The sequence below is a fragment of the Leptopilina heterotoma genome, unplaced genomic scaffold (genome assembly GCF_015476425.1).
Source record: "Leptopilina heterotoma isolate Lh14 unplaced genomic scaffold, ASM1547642v1 Lhet_44, whole genome shotgun sequence".
In the NCBI taxonomy this organism is placed as follows: domain Eukaryota; kingdom Metazoa; phylum Arthropoda; class Insecta; order Hymenoptera; family Figitidae; genus Leptopilina; species Leptopilina heterotoma.
In genome coordinates, this window is record NW_025111084.1 from 2,216,704 (window position 1) to 2,237,260 (window position 20,557).

Genomic DNA, 20,557 nt, shown 5'->3' on the forward strand with positions numbered 1-20,557 from the left:
AAAAGCACAGTATGATCTTGAAAATTGGACCATTTGTCATAAAGATACAGTAGAATCTCGATAATTGAACCATTTGTCATATAAAAGTACAGTAGAATCTCGATAATTAAACCTCTTTCTTGAAAAAGTTGGAAAAAACCTCGACTACTGAACCATTTCTCGAAAAATACAGTCAAACCTCGATAAACTAGCTACATGTTAAAATATGCAATATATTTCTGTTAGACGAGCCGATTGTTCGCAAAAATACATAAAAATTTCGATAATTGAATCATTTGTCATGAAACTATACCAGGATGTCGATAATTGAACCGCCTTTTTGGAAAATTTAGTGTGAAAAGCTCGATTAGTGCGCCATTTGTTGAATAATACAGTCAAACCTCAGAAATGCATAAAAACTTGGATTATTAGCCAATCGTTTAAAAAATTACAGTAGAACTTCAATAAGTGAAAAGTTTGTTAACAAAGTGCAGTAAAATCTTGATTATTAAACCACTCGTCATAGCAATTGTAGTAGAGTCTTAATAACTATTTGTTAAATATATAGTGGAGTAAGACTTTGATTAATATTTTTGTTTAGAAAAACAATGAAACCCTGATATACTAGATTATTCGAAAAATACAGTAAAACCTCAATAAATGAATCATTTTAAAAAAAGAAAAAATAATAATAAGAATAATAATAATAACAATCATAATAATAATAACAATAAAAATTATAATAAAAATAACGATTAAAATTATAATAATTAGTATAATTATTATTATTTTTAATTTTATTATTAGCAACGTCGTTATAATTACATATAGGCCTGCAAAATTCTATTTTTTATTTTTGAATTCGGAGTAGTTTCCAAAGTCTTCTTGACCAACGAAAAAAATCCCCAGTTTCAAAATTGCCTAATACTTTAGATTTTTAAATAAGTGGGGACCACTGAACCATTGAACCCCATGTCGGATACCAAAATTACCTATCATATTAGGATGTTGAGAAAATTAGGGGTAAAGACTTAAAATATAAAAAATTTTTGAAAAAAGTGGGGGTAAAGACCCTAAAAAAAATTTTGTTGTTGTTATTTTTGATGTTGGAGGGGTTTTTAATGTATTTTTGTCCTCTGAACACGATCCCAGATCTCAAAATTACCTATCGCTTTAGGATTATAAGAAAAGTAGGGGCAAAGACTCAAAACTAGAGTTTTTCGAAAAAAGTGGGGGTAAAGACCCTAAAAAATTTTTTTCTGATTATTTTTGTCATTAGAATGGTTTTCGATGTATTTTTGCGCTCTGAATACGATCCCAAGTCCCAAAATTAGCTGTCATGTCAGGATTTTAAGAAAAATGGGGGCACAGACCCAAAAAACTTGTTTTGTGTTAAATTTTAATTTAATCTAAAATTTTTTCTTATTAAATTTTCATTTTGGTAAATAAAATAAAAACTCGATGATCGTATACTGCATTCGTTAATTAAATATACAGAAAAAACCTGTTAAAATAATTTCAAAAATAAGTGTAATTTAAAAATTTTAAATTGTTTTAAAGTATATTAAAAATTTTTAAATTGTTTTAATGGGTTTTTAATGTATTTTTGTCCTCTGAACACGATCCCGGATCTCAAAATTACCTATCGCTTTAGGATTATAAGAAAAGTAGGGGCAAAGACTCAAAAATAGAGTTTTTCGAAAAAAGTGGGGGTAAAGACCCTAAAAAATTTTTTTCTGATTATTTTTGTCATTAGAATGGTTTTCGATGTATTTTTGCGCTCTGAATACGATCCCAAGTCCCAAAATTAGCTGTCATGTCAGGATTCTAAGAAAAATGGGGGCACAGACCCAAAAAACTTGTTTTGTGTTAAATTTTAATTTAATCTAAAATTTTTTCTTATTAAATTTTCATTTTGGTAAATAAAATAAAAACTCGATGATCGTATACTGCATTCGTTAATTAAATATACAGAAAAAACCTGTTAAAATAATTTCAAAAATAAGTGTAATTTAAAAATTTTAAATTGTTTTAAAGTATATTAAAAATTTTTAAATTGTTTTAATGGGTTTTTAATGTATTTTTGTCCTCTGAACACGATCCCGGATCTCAAAATTACCTATCGCTTTAGGATTATAAGAAAAGTAGGGGCAAAGACTCAAAAATAGAGTTTTTCGAAAAAAGTGGGGGTAAAGACCCTAAAAAATTTTTTTCTGATTATTTTTGTCATTAGAATGGTTTTCGATGTATTTTTGCGCTCTGAATACGATCCCAAGTCCCAAAATTAGCTGTCATGTCAGGATTCTAAGAAAAATGGGGGCACAGACCCAAAAAACTTGTTTTGTGTTAAATTTTAATTTAATCTAAAATTTTTTCTTATTAAATTTTCATTTTGGTAAATAAAATAAAAACTCGATGATCGTATACTGCATTCGTTAATTAAATATACAGAAAAAACCTGTTAAAATAATTTCAAAAATAAGTGTAATTTAAAAATTTTAAATTGTTTTAAAGTATATTAAAAATTTTTAAATTGTTTTAAAATTGTTTGATATTTTTAAATTGTTTTAAAATTGTTTAAAAATTTTAAATTGTAAAAATGGGCGTAAGTTTCCAGAGAGAGGGGTTGAGGGGAAAATTATTGTGAAAAAGAGGAAAATATTTAAAGGAAATTGCAGAGTATATATACTGTAGCCAGCATCTCCCCCCGGCGTTAGAAAGTGAGATCAATTCCTTGGTATCGTGGAGCGGAAGACGTTTATATTATTAAATCGTCCGTCTTCCAGTATCGATATAGGCGAGAATTTATCGAGCGATCGTAGAGAAATGAGCGAAAGAGAGAGGAAACGAAACGCACGGTTGGGTTTTTTAATACTCGGCTTTGGATTCTGCGTTGAGTCTTTATCTCTCTCTCTCTCTCGCTCTTTTGCTCTCTTTTTCTACTCTGTCTTTCATGAGATGTTGGTTCCGGTAGAATTTTTTTTTTCCCCTTCATCGATAGCTTTTGCAGAGTACACGGGAAACTCGACCAATGTGTAAACTCGACATGCAAGTGCCGCGCCGTTAACCGATATCTTCCATTCACTGTATGTAATGGCATATATATGTATATATATCTATATCTATACATATACACGTACGCGCTCTCCTCTCTCGTTCGGATAAAACCGATTTTTATCGGGGCAATCAGATCTGCGAAATTACTACTTCTTTCGGATACCGGGTTACGTCTCATGGAGGAAAGTAGTTTTGTAATTTACCTCGTTAGCTTCCCATTTTTCCCCTCCTTCTCTCTCTCTCTCTCTCTCTCTCCTTCTCTCTCTCTCTCTCTCTCTCTCTCTCTCTCTCTCTCTCTCTCTCTTTCAATACTTCATTACGCGAAAGTTCTGATAAAACGAAAGCCTCACCTTTTTTTAAATACTTTTTTCTTATTTGCTTCATTACGGACTCTAATTACTAATATGTTTCCAATAATTTACAAGTATTTAACACGCAGTCAAACGTATAAAAACGGCAGTTGAACAAAATTCACGGTACACAATGTTCATTAGGAGAAATGAAAAAATATTGATATTATTTTATTCATTGAGGGAAATAAAAATAAATATTTCAAGAAAAATACGAATTTAATTGCTGATGTGAATACGATTATATGATACTTGAATGAGAATAAGGAGTAATAGAATAATTCATTTTGGGAATTAAAAAAAAATATGATGATTCATAATTAGGGAATTAGTGTGTTTTTGAGGTATTTTATTTGAAATTAAATTTCTGATAATGATTGAATTGATTTTAATGAGATGGGGGTAGTAAAGAATATTTTTAAGTAGAGAATAAAATTTTTATTGCGAAGTAAGTCGGAGCATTTTTTAAAAATTATGCAGTAAAACCTCGATAATAGAACCTTTCTTAAAAATCATGCGGTGGAACCTCGATAATTGAACCATTTGTTTAAAATTATGCACTAAAACCTCGAGAATCGAACCATTCATTAAAAATCATGCTGTGAAACCTCGATAATCGAACTATTTGTTAAAAAATGCAGTAAAACCTCGGTTTTCCAACTATTTATTAAGAAGTACAATTAAAATCCCTGAGGGGCGACAAATCGATTAGAAAAATACAGTTGAATCTCGAAAAATAATCTATTCGTTAAAATGGCAACAAAACCTCGATAATCGAACCATTTATTAAAATCCATACAGTAAAACCTCGACAATCGAATCATTTATTAAGAAGTACGATTAATCCTTTAGGGACGAGGAAATTATCTAGAAAAATGTAGTTGAACCTCGATAAGATCTTCGAAAAGTAAACCCTTCAATTAAAAAAATACACTGGAACTTCTTTAATCGACCAAGTTTTTGAAGAATACACTAAATCGTCAATAGGCGAGTCAATTGTGCAGAAATATTTGGACCATTTGCTAACATAGAAAAAAAATTCTCCCAACTTCCTAATCTCTTAATTTTTCCTACAATAACTTTCCCTTTTTAAAAACAATGAGACGAAAAATTGCAAAGTTCCCCCCACCCCCCGAGATCTACTTTTTTAAGCAATATTCACTTTTTTCCTCTTCATTTATTTTTCTAGTGTCAAAACTTTCGTTAAAATTTCCGAACGATTTCTAATCGATCAATTATCGAGAGTCTCTTCCGCACTCTTAAAAGATTGGGCAGTGAATTGTTGATTGTTGCTCGATTCTTTAAATTCACTTTCTAGGTCGTAAAATTGACAAACACGGTTGTGTATTTCCTGCCGGAACGAATTGACCAAGCTCTTTTATGTTCTCATTTCTTTTTGTTATAATTCCCCCCCCCCACCCCACCCTCGCCCCCGCTCTTTTCATTTCTCGACAATATAAGTTTTGTATTCTTCTATTCGTTGCGGTGACTAGCGATATTGAAACCGCGAAAAAAAATTGACTATTACGACAGAGAAGAGATATGACGATGTCTCTCTCTCTCTCTCTGGTTTCAAAGAAACAATTTAACAGTACGAATTAATTTTTCTCTCATCTCCTTTGTTTTAATTTTTATTAAATTTATCTTCTTCATTTCATTGTTTTTTTTTTAATAGTTTGGATTTTAAGAAAATCCTTTTCTGACCAGTAGGAAATTTTTATTAGAAAACTTTCTTGTTTTTCTGCAGATATAAAAAAATTGAGACAAAGAAAATATCAAAAGTGTTGCGAAGCAACATTTTGATACGTTTTTTTGGCTCAATTTGATATCTGCAGAAAAACTGAATGTTGAGCGAAAAAATGGGGAAGTGCATCAATTGCTGCGGGTGTTTTAGTTACTGTGCTTTTTGAGCAGAAAATATTTGCAAGTAGAACGATATTATAATTACCGCAGTAATTGATACAGTTACCCAAAGAAAGAATGAAAAAAATGTAAGATATTTAATTGAGAAAAATGAAAGAATTTTCTGATTGTGACGAGGAGCTTCATGCTGATTGGATTATTGTATGTATGATTTTATCATCACTCGATTCAAATATAAAGAAAAGGATTATCATCTACCTAATCTAATCGGTCAGCGAATATGTCTAAACAATAATCGCTTTCAAAAATGGCAGAAACTGCTATTTATCGCACTTCCTCTTCTTCTTCGTCTTCTTAAAAAAAAAACAGGTACAGCCTTCAAAAGGTATCTCTGGCACCACCTTTCACCAAACTTCCGGCCTTGGAGCACCTCGTATTAGTCTTGAATTCCCTTCTCCACTCAAAAATATATATTTCACTTTATTTAAACATCTTCATTAGTTGTTGCTACATCCAAATATTATTCTTGCATCGGAAATTGTTGTCATCAATCGTTTAACATCATTTACAATAAATTTTCTTTGATCATTAATGGTTTGATATTAATTTGGTGTCTTTTTGGAGAATTGAAAGAAATGGATTTCAATTCGTTTGTTGATGTTGATCAATTTTTTTTCTTGAAACTTCTTGCTGTTCTGTAATCGGATCGTATTGATTTTACAAGTTGGTGCAATTACAGTTGACTACAGATTGGGGTGATATGTTTTGGGTGAAATCGGATGTATTGATTTTTTTTTGTCGTTGTGGGTAGGAAATTTTAAGAATTTTTGATTTCGATCAATTTCTTGCAGATGTTCTTTAATCGAATGGTATTAATTTTGCAGATTGTTGTTGATTGCAGTTTGGGTGCAATTCGGTGTATTGGTTTAATTATGTTGGTTTCTTTTTCTGTCGCTGTGTGTCTGACATTTTTAACAGTCGTTGGCTTTCATTATTTACGTTTTCATTATTATTCCTAATTAATGAATTGATCTGTTAGTTGTTACATTCATGATCTAGATGATTCTTCTTAATCCGTAGTTGTTTCATCAGAAAAGTATTGCGGAACTGCTTTCAAGTACTGCCTTTCAGAAATTATTGTTCATTCACGTTTTTTTTTTACTTTGATCCAGTATTTTTAGCATCTATTAATTTTTTGTTCTTGAAGATCTTTCCTAGTTTTGAATTCGGTGTTTTTATTGTCCATTAACTTCTGTTCTTGAAGATCTTTCCTTGTTTTCAATCCAGTATTTTTATTGTCCATTAATTTTTGTCAACATCTTCATGATCCATAAAATTGGTTCTTGTTGGTAGACCAAGTTGATGATGTCAAGGTCTTTATGTTCCACAAAATTGGTTTATTTCTGTGCATCATTTTTTTATTTAGTTGATGACGTCAAGATTTTCATGATCCACAAAATTCGTTCTGTTTTGTACACAATTCTTATCAGTTAGTTGATGTCATCATGATGCTGTGAATCATCTTCATGATTCAGAAAAATGGTTCTGAATTTGTAGCTAATGTTTATGATTTACTTCTTGATCTCAAGATCTTCATGATCCGTAAAATTGGTTCTGAATTTGTAGCCAATTTTTATCATTTAGTTCATGATCTCAAAATCTTCATGATCCACAAAATTGCACATCTAGACCTTCTACTCTTTCTGAATCAGTATCAACATTTTTGTTGTGGTGGGCACACTCCTTAATTTTTGCACATCATCTTATTATTCTCGACATCTATAAATTGCACAGCCAGATCAATATCATCCGTTAATTTTTCTACATCAAAATTTTTATCACTTATTTGATGACTGGATCTTGTACATTTTCTTCTTTACAAAATTGGTTACAAAATTGTTTACTGAATCTTTATGAACAGTTCTGTTGTATCCTCTCTCATCTCCTAATATCCATTTCATATCACCGATTAATTTCTTTCGTACCATTAATCTTTTAACATGAAGATTTAAAATACCGATAAATTTTCCGTTTATTCATGACTTCCATTATCAGTGATTTTTTCATTCCTTTTTTTTATTGTCCTTATTACTCTGTCTTACTCTTTGTTTAACTCTTTGTTTTACTCTTTGTATCCAATTGTACATTAATTTTCTTATTATTAATTTACATAATTTATCACTCATTGCTTTTGGGTAAACGATCCAATTTGTTTAATTGATTTTTCATTTGCTGAAAACGGCAAACTATGTTTAGGGGCAAGGGCATTAAATGCCTAAATTGAGGTTAAATTTCATCACCATGAATCAATTGAAATTAATTGATATCATCACAACCATTCATTTCCAATAATCGATAACTTCGTGTGACTTTTTTTGAGGGATGATCAGGTATTATTTCCGGGAGATAGGGGCGGTGAGGTGGTCTCCCTTTGCTCCTCGTGAACGCTTTCGGGTCTGCTTGCGCTGCTACTCGACCTTGAGCTTAAATTGTCCCTATCACTAAAATAGGAGGAGTCGCCTCTTTTTTCTTCCATTTGCAATTGTTGTTTATCATTGCGGAAATCCTCGCCACTTGGTCCCAGGAGACTTGGAAAATAGGGAATTCCCTGACGTTGGGATGTTATTTTACCCATGAAACTTCTTATCTCCTCGAAATATGAGTCATCAGTTCTTGGCAATTGTCCATGGTACCTCGATCTCACTTCGTCGAGTATCGTTGGTCCATCGGCGTCGTGCTTCTTGAGATGGCGATCGAGATTTGTCTGTTGGCCGAAGCATCGTTCGCAGAGGGGACATTTGAATGGTTTTTCCTTGTTGTGTATGTTCCTCACGTGACGTTGTAAATTACTGGAGATGCTGAATGACCTCTCGCAGTATTTACACTTGTATGGCTGTTCACCGGTGTGGGTCCTGAGATGTCGCGTGAGATTGGCGGATCTTGGAAAGACCTTGCCGCAAAATTTACATGAGTATCGATCCTTGGGCTTGAGACCCGTGGAGACGGCCATTGTGTATGGCGGTAGGGTGGAACTTTGTTGTGGTGGAGGTGCTGGTTGTTGTTGTTGTTGCTGTGGTGTTGTTTGCTGCGGCACTTGGGGTGGACTCGGTGCCCTTGCTGGTGCTTGGGACGTACTACCGGAAGTGACTGTGGAAAATCGATTTGGTGGCAGGGGGACCATTGTTGGTAGGGCGCGAACTTGAATTTTCGGTAGATCTGGCGTTGAATGATGATGAGATCTGTACATGGCCTCTAGAACGAGGGGATGAACGGCGTGATGCTGGGGAAAGAGAACGGTATGATAGGGAAGACCGAGGCTATTTTGATTCATGACCTCGACTTCATTTTGGTTCTCGTCTCGTATTCTCTCCTTTTTATGATCGACGCGAAGATCAAGTGGCTCGGAGTCGAGCTCGTGCTGATGGGGTAGTGGAGGTCTCGCTGCCGGACTCATGTGGGGCTGTTGATTGAGAGTGGGACTTGCTCGACTTTGGCCATGGCTTAGGTCGTATGGCAACTCTTCCACGTCCGAGACACGAACGCTCAATGGATAAATGCTCGCTTGTTTCGGACTCGTGTGTCCGGGCATTTTTCTTGGACTGGAGTCTTTCTCCCGCATGGCTGGTGGGTATTTGGGGTCGTGCAGCAGAGGGGACAGGGTGCTTCTGCCGAAGTATCCGCTCATCACACTGTCTCTGTCGCCCACGACCTTGGTCCACTCGATGTGGTCACCTGTAACCATAAAGAAAAGATCGTTTTTTACATTCTGTACAAGATTTCATAATTACAAATTGTTTAAAATCATAATTCCATTCTTTAAACTAGTTTGTGACTGATCGAAACTAGTTTAGGGCTGTCTACCTGTACAGATGCTTACTAAGTTCCCCCTTTTTAACCCAGCGGTCAATAAAGTGCTCATTATTACCCTAGGGCAATAAAGTGTACTTTATTGACAACTAGTTACTGATTTGAATTAATTGGAACTTGTTAATAGTGGTCCCAAACATATTGAAACATATTCAGTATTATTTAAAACTAGTTTGAACTGATTCAAACCAGTTAATTTTTGGTTTAAACTAGGTTAGAAACGGTTTGAACTCATCACAACCTGTTAACAATTATCTATAACTAGTTAAAACTTGTCTAATTTTGTTTAAACCTGTTAATACTGGTCCAGTTATGGTTAAAATTTTTTTATGGTTTGAATATGGTTCGAAACTAGTTCATATTTATTAAATCTGTTTAATAGAAATTAAAAATTGTTAATAATGGTCAAAATAAGGTGAGGATTGTTTAAAAAGTTTAAAACTGGTGAATAATGATAAAAATTGGTTAATGATGATCTAGTTATGGTTTCAACTTGTTAAATATGGTTTTATATGGTTTAATGTAGATTAAAACTAGTTTAAAAATGTTAATAACGGTTCAAAATAGGTTAGTTCCTTTTTAAACTAGTTTAAACTTGTTGATAATGGTTCAAAATAGTTCATTATGGTTCAAAATTAGTTTAAACTTAATACTGGTTGAAACAAGTTTATTATTGTTGAGAATTGGTAAATAATTATTTAAACTTGTAAATTCTGGTTCAGTAATGGTTTCAATTTGTTCAGAAAGGTTTAGAACTTATTAATTTTTGTTCAAACTATAGTTCAGGATTATTTTAAACTGTCAAATAATGATTGAAACTTATTTATACAGATTCAGTAATGGTTCAAAATAGTTTATTCGGGTTTAAAACTAAGTAAAAATTATTAATATTGGTTTAAACTAGTTCAGTTTGGTTTAAAACTTATAAATTTTGGTTTAAACTAGTTTAAAACTGGTAAATAATGATCAAAACTTATCGGTTAAAACAAGTTTAGTATGGTTCAAAACTAGTTCCAATTTTATTAATTTTGGTTCAAACTAGTTCAGAATAGTTTAAAGTTAGTTGAATCTTGTTAACATTGATTCAAACTAGTTGAGAATGGTTTAAAACTACTTTTTACTTTGTAATATTAATTTAAACTAGTTCAGTATTTTTTTTAAACTAGTAAATAAGGAACAAAACTTATTAATACTGATTCAGAACTAGTCGAAAACAATTTATTACTAGTTGAAAGTAGTTCATAAGTAATTTAAAACTGATTGGTTATAAAAATAAAATAAGATAAAAATCTAATTTTTAATTAAAACTAAAACTAAATTAGAGCTGAAAAAAGAGCTTGAAAGAAAGTATTTAAAAAAAGGTATTCAAAGAGCTACACATCTTATGTGCTCTCATATATCAGCGAGTATAATATAAAGGTAGATTATCTTAATGTGAAATCGATGTGTGTGGCATTGAAGTCTCCGCTCGTTTCTCACCCAAGCGTTGATGTCTCTGTAATTCTCTTTAATATCAGCATCATCTTATTTTAATACGGAAAAAAATTTTTCTTCCATTATCGAGACACTTATATTACTTAAATTTACATTATTTAAAAATTATTATTTATATTCATACTTTTAATCATATTTGTATTTAACGACAAATATTCTTTATTTATCGACAACATAAAATTTTAAAACTCCAATGAATATAAATATATATGTGATTTTTCTTTGGTGGGAACGTAGTAAAAAAACGTAGTTATGAAAATTTTGATTAAAATTTTAAATTATGGGTTAATAAAATTACAATTGACCTGATACAAATTAAAATTACGGTATACTTTTCACAATAGGTTTGTTGATTTTATTCGAGCCTAATTTTGTGTTATTTAATTTTTTTTAATATGGTTTTCTTTTTCGATTGATATGGTTTTTGGGATTAAAAATTGAAGAACCGTTTTTCTATTGACTGGAAGTAACGGAAGAAAAAAGAAAAAAAGGAGTATAGAGCGATGTAGAGTAAAAAGAAAAGTGATTTGGATCATTTTGATGATTAATGTAATAATCGACCTTGAAATTGATTTTAGGGCATTGGTGGTATATGTAGGAGAAAAAAGTGCGGATTATTTTCTCACGATTTGGGTTATTGTTATTATTATTTATTTTTTCGAAATCGAATTAGTAGATATAATTGGATGTATGGCACGTGTAATGGGCAATGATGTGCACTCATTGCATGATGGAGACTATCAATTTTTCAATTTACTGGTAATGTCGTCATATAATGAGGAGAAGGTAAAAACCTTGTTGTTGTTGTTGTTTTTTGCCCCCCTAACTTGTTATTCGAAATGGCCACTTTATCAAAAGTTGAAAGTCACCTGTCGTAAGGAGGATGAGCTTTTTTTTTAGTTTCTAGAGTATACATGTGGGTTATTAAAAACTGTTATATTTCGTCAGTTTGTTCGTTAAACAGCAGCGATAGAATATGTCTTGACTATTTTGTTTTATAACGTCCGCACGTTGAGAGTCAGCAATCCGTTTGCAGGAGTGGTCGTTGTACCGTTGCTCTCTGCTCCAGTTAGAGGATGCTGGATCTTCTCTCGCGTGTTACTGACTCTCTCTCTCTCTCTCGTTTTCTTTTTCTCTTTTATTTTTTTCCTATCTCTCTCCCTCTCTATCGTTTTCTATATCTCTTTCCATCTCTCTTTTTCTCTCTACTATAGCAGATGAAAGAGAAATTTTCTCTTCATCTCGGCAAAAAAAGGAAAGAAGAAAAAACAAAAAGAAAAAAAAAGATAGCATTGCGACCGTAAGAAATGCGAGCAGGCGATATTCTGGGCGCGGACACGCAACTCGCTTGATGGATTTTATTTATTGCCTGCCGAGACATAGTTGAAAATGAGAGAGACAAGTCTTCTTTTTTTTTTTTTTTATCGTGTCATTTTTCTTTCGTCACAGCTCGAGTGAAAAAACTACTGTTAGTGCGGGAATTTTTTGACATTTTTTTCTTTCGTTTTTTGGTCCCTTAATTTTATTATAAATTATTTATTATTAGGGAAGCAAATTATTTTCTTTTTTTATTTATTTAATTTTGTCTACTTTCTATTTTTTGTACTTGTTTTAACTTTCCTTATGTTTCTTGATTTTCTACTTTTTCTGCTTTTCTTCCTTTGTTCGTGGTTGTTTTACTTTTTATTTTCTAAACTTTTCCTTCTTTTTTACTGTGTTTACTTTTAGTTTGTTTTAATTTTCTCTCTTTCGTACTATGTTTGTCTTTAGTTTTTTTACTTTTCCTTCCTTTTTTTTTCCTTGTTCACTATTCCAACTTTTGCACTATGTTTACATTTTTTTTCAAATTTTCATACTTTTTTACTTTGTTAACTTTAATTTATTTTTACTTTTACCAATTTTTGTACTGTTTACATTTTTTTCAAATTTTTATACTTTTTTACTTTGTTAACTTTAATTTATTTTTATTTTTAGACCAATTTTTGCACTTTGTTTACATTTTGTTTTTTCCAAATTTTATTTTGTTTCGTTTTTTACTTTTTACTTTGTTAACTTTTAATTTTTCTCTAAAATTGAAAAATATTATATATGATTTTATCACTCGGTTGTTTTAAATATTTAATAAAATATTGAATTTAACGATCATTCCGAGGCTTTTTGGTTTTTCATTCTAATCTTGTTTACTTTTCTACTTTTTCAATTTTTTTACTACTGTTCACTTGGATTTTTTTGTACTTTTCCTACTTTTTTAGTGTTGTCTACTTTTCATATTTTTACAGTTTCTTATTTTTTCACTTTGTTTACTTTTAATTTTTTTTATTTTTATCTAGTTTACTTTTTTATTTTTAATGTCTTCTTCTCTTTGTTTTATTTATTGTTTACTTTCTTCTTTCTATTTTCATTTTGTTTACTTTTCCTTCTTTTTGTTGTTTTTTTACTTACATTATTGTTTACTTTTTCTACTTTTTACTATGTTTTTTTTTACTATGTCTTTTTTAATTTCTTCAATTTTTTTTACTTTACTTTTTTATTTGTGTTTCTTCTTTACACTTTAGTTTTTTACTATTTTTTGCTTTATTTTTTTTATTTTTTACTATTTCTTGCTTTTATTTTCTTTTTATTGTTTATTTTTCCTACTTTTTTATACTTTACTTTTTCTATATTTTCCTACTTTTTAATTTCTTTAATTTTTTAGTTACTTTTTACTTTTTTACTGTTGTCCTTTTTCTTTACAACTCATTTTTTACATTTCTTACTTTACTTTTTTATTTTTACTTTTTTTTGCTTTATTTTCTTTTTATTGTTTGCTTTTCCTTTCTTTTTCTACTCTTTCTTCTCTTTATTTTCTTTTTATTGTTTACTTTTCCTATTTTTTTTATCTTTTATTTTCTCTTCTCTTCATTTTTTTATTGCATATTTCTTAGTTTACTTTTTATTTTTACTTTTTTTCCTTTATTTTCCTTTTATTGTTTACTTTTTCTATTTTTTTATCTTTTACTTTCTCCTCTCTTCAATTTTTTTTATTGTACATTTCTTAGTTTATTTTTTAATTTTACTTTTTTTCCTTTATTTTATTTTTATTGTTTACTTTTCCTATTTTTTTTATCTTTTGCTTTCTCTTCTCTTCAATTTTTTTATTGTATATTTCTTAGTTTACTTTTCTTTTTTTACTTTTTTCCTTTATTTTCTTTTTATTGTTTGCTTTTCCTTCCTTTTTCTACTCTTTCTTTTCTTTATTTTCTTTTTATTGCTTCATTTTCCTATTTTTTTATCTTTAACTTTCTCTTCTCTTATTTTTCTTTTTATTGTATACTCTTCATTCCTTTTTCTACTTTTTCTTCTCTTTATTTTGTTTTTATTGTTTACTTTTCCTATTTTTTTATTTTTTACTTTTTCTTTTCTATACTTTCTTCTTATTGTTTAGTTTTTAATTTTTTTTCGTTTACTTCTTATCCTTTGTAACTATTTAGTTTATTCTTCTTACTCTTTAATTTCTCTTCCAGTTGTTAATAAGTTCTGAGTTTTTAATTTGGCTCATTCTTTGTTTGTAATTATTTTTATTTTGCTTTTAGTTTTTGACTTGAAACTCGAAATTTGAATTAATCGTTAATATCACCATTTGAATCGTAAAATATTTTTATTAAAATATTTCAATATCAAATTTTAAAGTACTTTATAGTTTATGATTTTATTTCTAAAAATTTTATCTTATTTCTAAAAAAAAAAATTTCTATAAATACATTGTCTGGAAATTTGGATAATTTTCCTAAATTTCGTATTAATACACAAATTTTTAAAATAATTATATTCCAAATACTTGAATACTTGATTTATTTTTTTATTAATGACTCAATATAATTTTTTTCAATTGATTGCACATTTTTAATATTGTATAATTTCTCCGCTACATATTTCTTATATATACAAATTATATACACTTTACTTTCAATCCCTTTTTCGACTTTTATTACTTAATTACCATTTAACTTCTTCTTTTTTGATATAAATTCATTGTCGTTATAAAATTTCGATTTCAATTTTATGACCTCTGTCATCTTTTTTTCTTTCTTCTGCTTTTATTTTTTTTTTGTTCTTTTACAATTTCAAATGCCAAGGAAAAATATTTCGAGTGGAATTTTCTGGTGTGAGGTGAGCGCACACGATGATGCAAGTAGTCTTTTTTTTATCAAGTTAAGACTTTCCACAGAGCATGGAATTGAGAGATAAAAGAAGAGAGAAAAAAAATACTCGAGATAATAAAAAAGCAGAACACGTGTAATTAAGCGATATTGAAAAGGTGTCAAGTAACATTGAAAATTGTCAATAAAATTAATGAAATTAATAAAATTAATAAAATTAATTATATACATATCGACGATGAATGGATAGATATAGACGTAATTATTATACCTGTAAAATATACATATATGGTGAATATTTAATAAATAATGAAAGATTTGACCGAAAAAAGAGATCGAGAGATGTATTATAAATATATAATAAGACGTATATTATAATGAAGTGTTGGTAAGGTAATGCGAGATGAGCCATTATTGCCGAGTCATAAATCTGGCCTGGGCTCTCTGTGTGTATATAATCACTGTTCTTTCGTATCATTAGAGATGCACCTTATAAGGTGGATTAGCAAACTCGGGAATGCAAAAGATGACGGGTTTTGTTGAGGAAAGTCTCCGCGACCGGAAGATGACACTCGTTTCTTTCGCGAGGTGATTTGCCTGGGCGTTTCTGGAAAATCGTGCGTTTCCAGCTCTATAAGAAAGCGAAAGTAAATCGCTTCCTGTCCAGAGTTTAACGATCTTTTCATGAGAAAAAAACAACGACATCTTAAAAAAAAAGAGGAACTTCTTAATAAAAATACCTCTTCGTATAATAATTGCTGTTATTATATTCGTTGCTGTTATTATTTTTCTTTTCTTTTTTATTATTACTCTTCTTGTTGTTATATTGTTGCTCTAATCGTTTAGTGTATACTCGTGCGCTGTCAAAATTCGTTCAAAAAAACAGGTTGTTGCGTAAGGTGGAAGTTTATTTACAGGCAAGTGCGCAAAAAGTGTTGAAAATGAGGGAAAAAATGCTACTGCGCAGGTAGGGAATTTTTTTCGCATGCAAATGCGCAGAAAGTGTCGAAAATGACGAAAAAAATGCTTCTGCGCAGTTTGAAGATGTGCCCTGACACTACTGCACACTGTTGCGCAGATTAGAAATGTGTTCTGCGCATCTGTGTTCAAATGTTTCAATTAACGAGGTTCTAGTGTATTTTTTAAGTAAAAGGTTCATTTACCAAAGTTCTTTTTTTATTTTTTTTTTTTTATAAAATAGATCGAGTTTTAAGACTCTTGTATTCTTTCTAGAAAAGGTTCGTTTATGGAAGCAAAATAGTTGTATTATTGACATTTTAGTCTCTTAGAACTACATGGTTTGATTATCAAGGTTTAATTGTATTTTAAAGCAAGATAGTTGGATTATCGAGATTTTATTGTATTTTGAAGGACAATAGTTCGTTTATCAAGGTTTTATTGTATTTTTGAACGAATAGTTCGATTATTGAGGTTTTACAGTATTTTAAAACAAAATATTCAGATTAACGAGGTTTTATTACATTTTAAAGCAAAATTGTTGAATTATCAAGATTTTATTGTATTATGAAACAAAATAATTTTATTAACGAGAATTTACTGTATTTTATGGAACAATTTTTTTATTAAATAGTTTGGCTTTTAAGGCCCTTGTATTTTTTATTTTTTTGAAGGGTTCGTTTATCAAAATTGTACTGTACAGCTATAAGCTATTTATCCAAAAAATTAGGTAATATTGAAATTCTCCTATTTTTTAAAATAAAAAATCTTAATAATTGTCTATTTTTGAACGAAATAGTTTGCTTATCGAGGTTTTATTGTACTTGGAAGCAAAATAGGTGGATTATCAATATTTTATTGTTTAGAATAAAATATTTCTATTATCGAGTTTTAATTGCATTTTAAATAAAAATAGTTTGATAATACGTAGGAGTTTTATTGTATTTTAGAACCAAATTGTTCGATTATCGAGGTTTAGTTGTATTTTGAAGTAAATTAGTTGAATTATCTGGATTTAATTGTATTTTAAAGAAAATTTTCGGGGTTTTATTGTTTTTTAAAACAAAATATTTCGATTATTGAGGTTTTATTGTATTTTAAAGTAAAATATTTGTATTATTGAGATGAGAATCTATTTTAAAATAAAATAGTTCGATTATCGAGGTTTAAGTATATTTTTAAGCAAATAAGTTAAATTTTATCGGGGTTTTATAATATTTTGAAACAAAATAGTTCGTTTATCGAGGTTTAATTGTATTTTAAATTAAAATAGGTAAATTTTTGGGGTTTTACTGTATTTTAAACAAAAATATTTAGATTATCGAGATTTGGTTCTATTTTAAAAAGAAAATAGTTCGATTATCGAGGATTTATTGCACTTTCTGAACAATTTGGTACATTTCGAATGGGAAATTATAATATAAAGTAAATTTAAAAATTAGTCAATTTTCTTTGCTTGATGAAATGAAACAGGTTCTATACTGTAAATCAGTATAAAATGCATAATTACAACATTTTTTTTTTCTATCCGAATTTTACATAATTTTTTGTCTGTAATAATTTCAATAAACTATATTGGAGATTCTAAATTTTATTTCCACAATATAATAATAAATTCTATTTCAACTCAATTATTAGGTACAGATATTTCAGGTAGACAATAAACACATAGTGAATGATTTATGAGACTGAGATTAATCTGACCTTTTCTCTGTGTCTAAATTGCATGATAAAATTTTTTTTTTTTTTTTTTTTTTGATACAATATTACTTTATAAAATTATTATTTTATATATAAATACTATGGCGAATGGTAAAATTTCGCCAAAAAGGAAAATTGTTTTTCGGTCTTTTTTCTCACTTTGCTTCAATTATATTTTAGTAACATTTTAATAAACCGAAATTTATAATTGTTTAGCTGTAATGAAAAAAAAAATTGAATAGAAAAAAAAGACTAGAATTTGAACAATAATTAACTTTCGACACAATAGGGAATAATTACAAAGTTTCGTAAAATCGATTTGAAAATTCATCGATTCATGATGCTGTAGGGATGAATGTATTTATCGATATAGCCTATTTGTTTCTTTGGTGTGTAATACAACACGGTGAGTTATCGATCGTGACACGACCTATGTCGTTTATTATTCAGGGATTCCGTTTATTTTCAAACGCGTGTTCATCGTTAAGCGGGAAATTAACCGACCGACATTGAGAAGGCATCTTGTATGTATATGCGTTTACGCGATAATCCAAAAGAGAAAGATAGAGAGACGATTATTATTTATGATTCCCTCGATCGACATATAAGGTTATAGACAAGTCTCTTCTTGTCAGTTGGAAGACACAATTTAGAGATTCTCTGCCTACACACATCATTGATTCGAATATTGCTCACCTAATTCTTCTTTTCATTTCCAAATACAATATATCATATTTTTTTATTTCAGGGCTCGAACAAGGTCCGTAAATTTGTTTCAAGTCCGTAAAAATCTGTTTTTTTTTTAAGAAAAAGGTCCGTAAAAACTGTAATTTGATTGAGAAAAGGCGAAAAGTTCGTAAATTGTACGATATAATTTGGAGAATTTAAAAAAAATTACAAGTGATTGCAGAAATTCAATTATTTTCAAAAGTAATAAAATTCTTTGCAGAAATTCAATTATTTTCAAAAGTTATAAAATTCTTCGCAGAAATTCAATTATGTTCAAAAATTTTTTTAAATTCTCGTTAACATTTCAATTATTTTTCGAAATAATTCAATTCTCCTTCAAAATTCAATTATTTTCAAAACTTTTCCTCAATTCAATGATTTTTATTATCTACTATTTTAATAAAATTTTCCAAAAGAATTCAATTATTTAAAAAAAATTTAATAAAATTCTATGCAAACAATTCAATTATTTTTATAAATAGTAAAACTCTTTGCAGAAATTAAATTATTTTCTATATTCTTAATAAATTCTTCGAAACAATTTAATTACTTTTATAAATAGTAAAATTCTTCCCAAGAATTCAATTATTTTCAAAACAATTTTAATTGTATTCCTCGGAAGAATTCAAATATTTTTAAATATTTCCATAAAAATTGAATTATTTCTTAAAATTTGAATAAATTCTTTGGAACAATTCAACTATTTTTATCAATACTAAAATTCTTTCAAGGGATTAAATTATTTTTAATCCAATTAAAATAAAATTACACGAAAGAATTTCATTATTTTCAAAAATTTCCATAAAATTCAATTTCAAGATTTAAAATTCTCTAAAAATAATTCAATTGTTTTCAAAACATCTAAAAAAAATTCTACATAAAAATTAAATTACTTTCAATGCAATTTTTTAATATATTCGTCAAAAAATTGAATTCAATTATTTTCAAAAAATAATGAAATTCATCTGATTTTTATTAGGCGAATAAAATTCCTCGAAAAATGTAGTTATTCTTAAAATTTTTATTAAAATTCGTCGAAAGAATTCAATTATTAATAATTTTGTTGATAAAATTCTCTATGGGAATTGAATTTTAAGAAAGATTAAATTATTCAATAAATTATTTATTTTTGTATTTAAATAATTGAATTCTAGTTGAATTTTCTAATAAAAATTGATATAAAAATAAATTTCTGTTAAAATTTTAAGATTATAATTGAATATTAATAGCATTATAACGTGAATATTTAGAAATAATTGAATTTTGCAATTAATTTTTTTGAATTTATTTGACTCGGACTGGTTATACTTTTGTCAGTAATTGGTCAGTAGTTTTTCATTTTTGCTCCGTAAAATCCGTATTTTTAAATACTTTCATACTGGTTCGAGCCCTGTTATTTCTATCAATGGGAAAGAAAAATTGAATTTTCTTTTTCGAAAACAAAAAAATTATTTGTAGAATTTCATTTTCATCGTTTCGTTTCAATTTCATTTCTTTAAAGTTTTCCTTAAAGTATCAAATTGATGCTACAAAGGATCAAATTTATTGGTAAAAATTTGGATCAATTTTTGATTTGATGCACATTTTTTGGTAGCAATTCGTTGCAATTTTTATTCTTTTAAGTTAATAGCGCAGTGTTGTGGAAAGGAAAATTAGAAAAAGAAAGAAGTTTTCTTTTGGTTCTAATAATTTTTTTCTTATTTTTTTCCTAGAAAAATAAGGAAAAAATAGAATAGAGAATAATAGAAAAGAAGAAATAGAGAAATATAAGAAAAAAGTTGGAAACAAAAGAAAAATTGATAAATTGGTAAGAGGGATAAAAACGAATTTGTTCTAACAGGATATATTGTGAATGTGCACATATGGTTTGTTGTATTTGTGTGTGTGTGTTTGAAGGGGGGGGAGGGGGTAGAGTACTTGCAAGACGATCATGTTCGCTCCTCTCACCTCGATTGTCCGTTCACCACTGATCGTTACTCTTGAAAAAGAGAGGCTGGGTCGGTGCCACGCCGGTGCCGGTTAGCTTGTCAGCCAGAAAAAAAGATTTCAATCGACTCTTCGAACTGACCAGTGAGCGCGCTCTCTCTCTCTTTCTCTCTCACTTACTCCTTTTTTTCAGCTCTCAATCAGATACACCTTATATTCTATAGGGTATATAGAGAGACTGTGTAGAGAGAAACCTTCGATTTAACCAGATAATCATCCAAGAAAGCCACAAACTCCCGATGCATCATTTTCATTCTGCCTTAACTGTAGATAATTACCTCTTTTATATATATATATATGTACACCGATATAAAAGTAATGTAAAGATCGATTTTGTAAATTCAGAGAAAAAGAATGAAAAAAAGGAAATGATTTTCGTACTGATGGGTATCAATTTTGTTTTTGTAAAAATGGGTTGTTGTTCTTCTTCAGCTG

At 29.1% G+C, this 20,557-nt stretch overlaps 1 protein-coding gene across 2 annotated transcripts in view; it reads right to left on the minus strand.

Moving 5' to 3' along the window:
- Positions 1–5,133: 5,133 nt before the first annotated feature.
- The window catches only part of LOC122507006 (transcription factor hamlet-like), a 41,109-nt gene continuing 25,685 nt past the window's right edge, over positions 5,134–20,557 (minus strand). Inside the window, exon 2 of one of the 2 annotated variants that reach the window (XM_043619482.1) lies at positions 5,134–8,981. In XM_043619482.1, coding sequence (XP_043475417.1) covers positions 7,636–8,934 — 1,299 coding nt within the window. In that variant the 5' untranslated portion in view covers positions 8,935–8,981 and the 3' untranslated portion in view covers positions 5,134–7,635. Of the gene's footprint in view, positions 9,301–20,557 lie in introns of those variants that run through there. The other variant, XM_043619481.1, reaches the window with a different exon arrangement.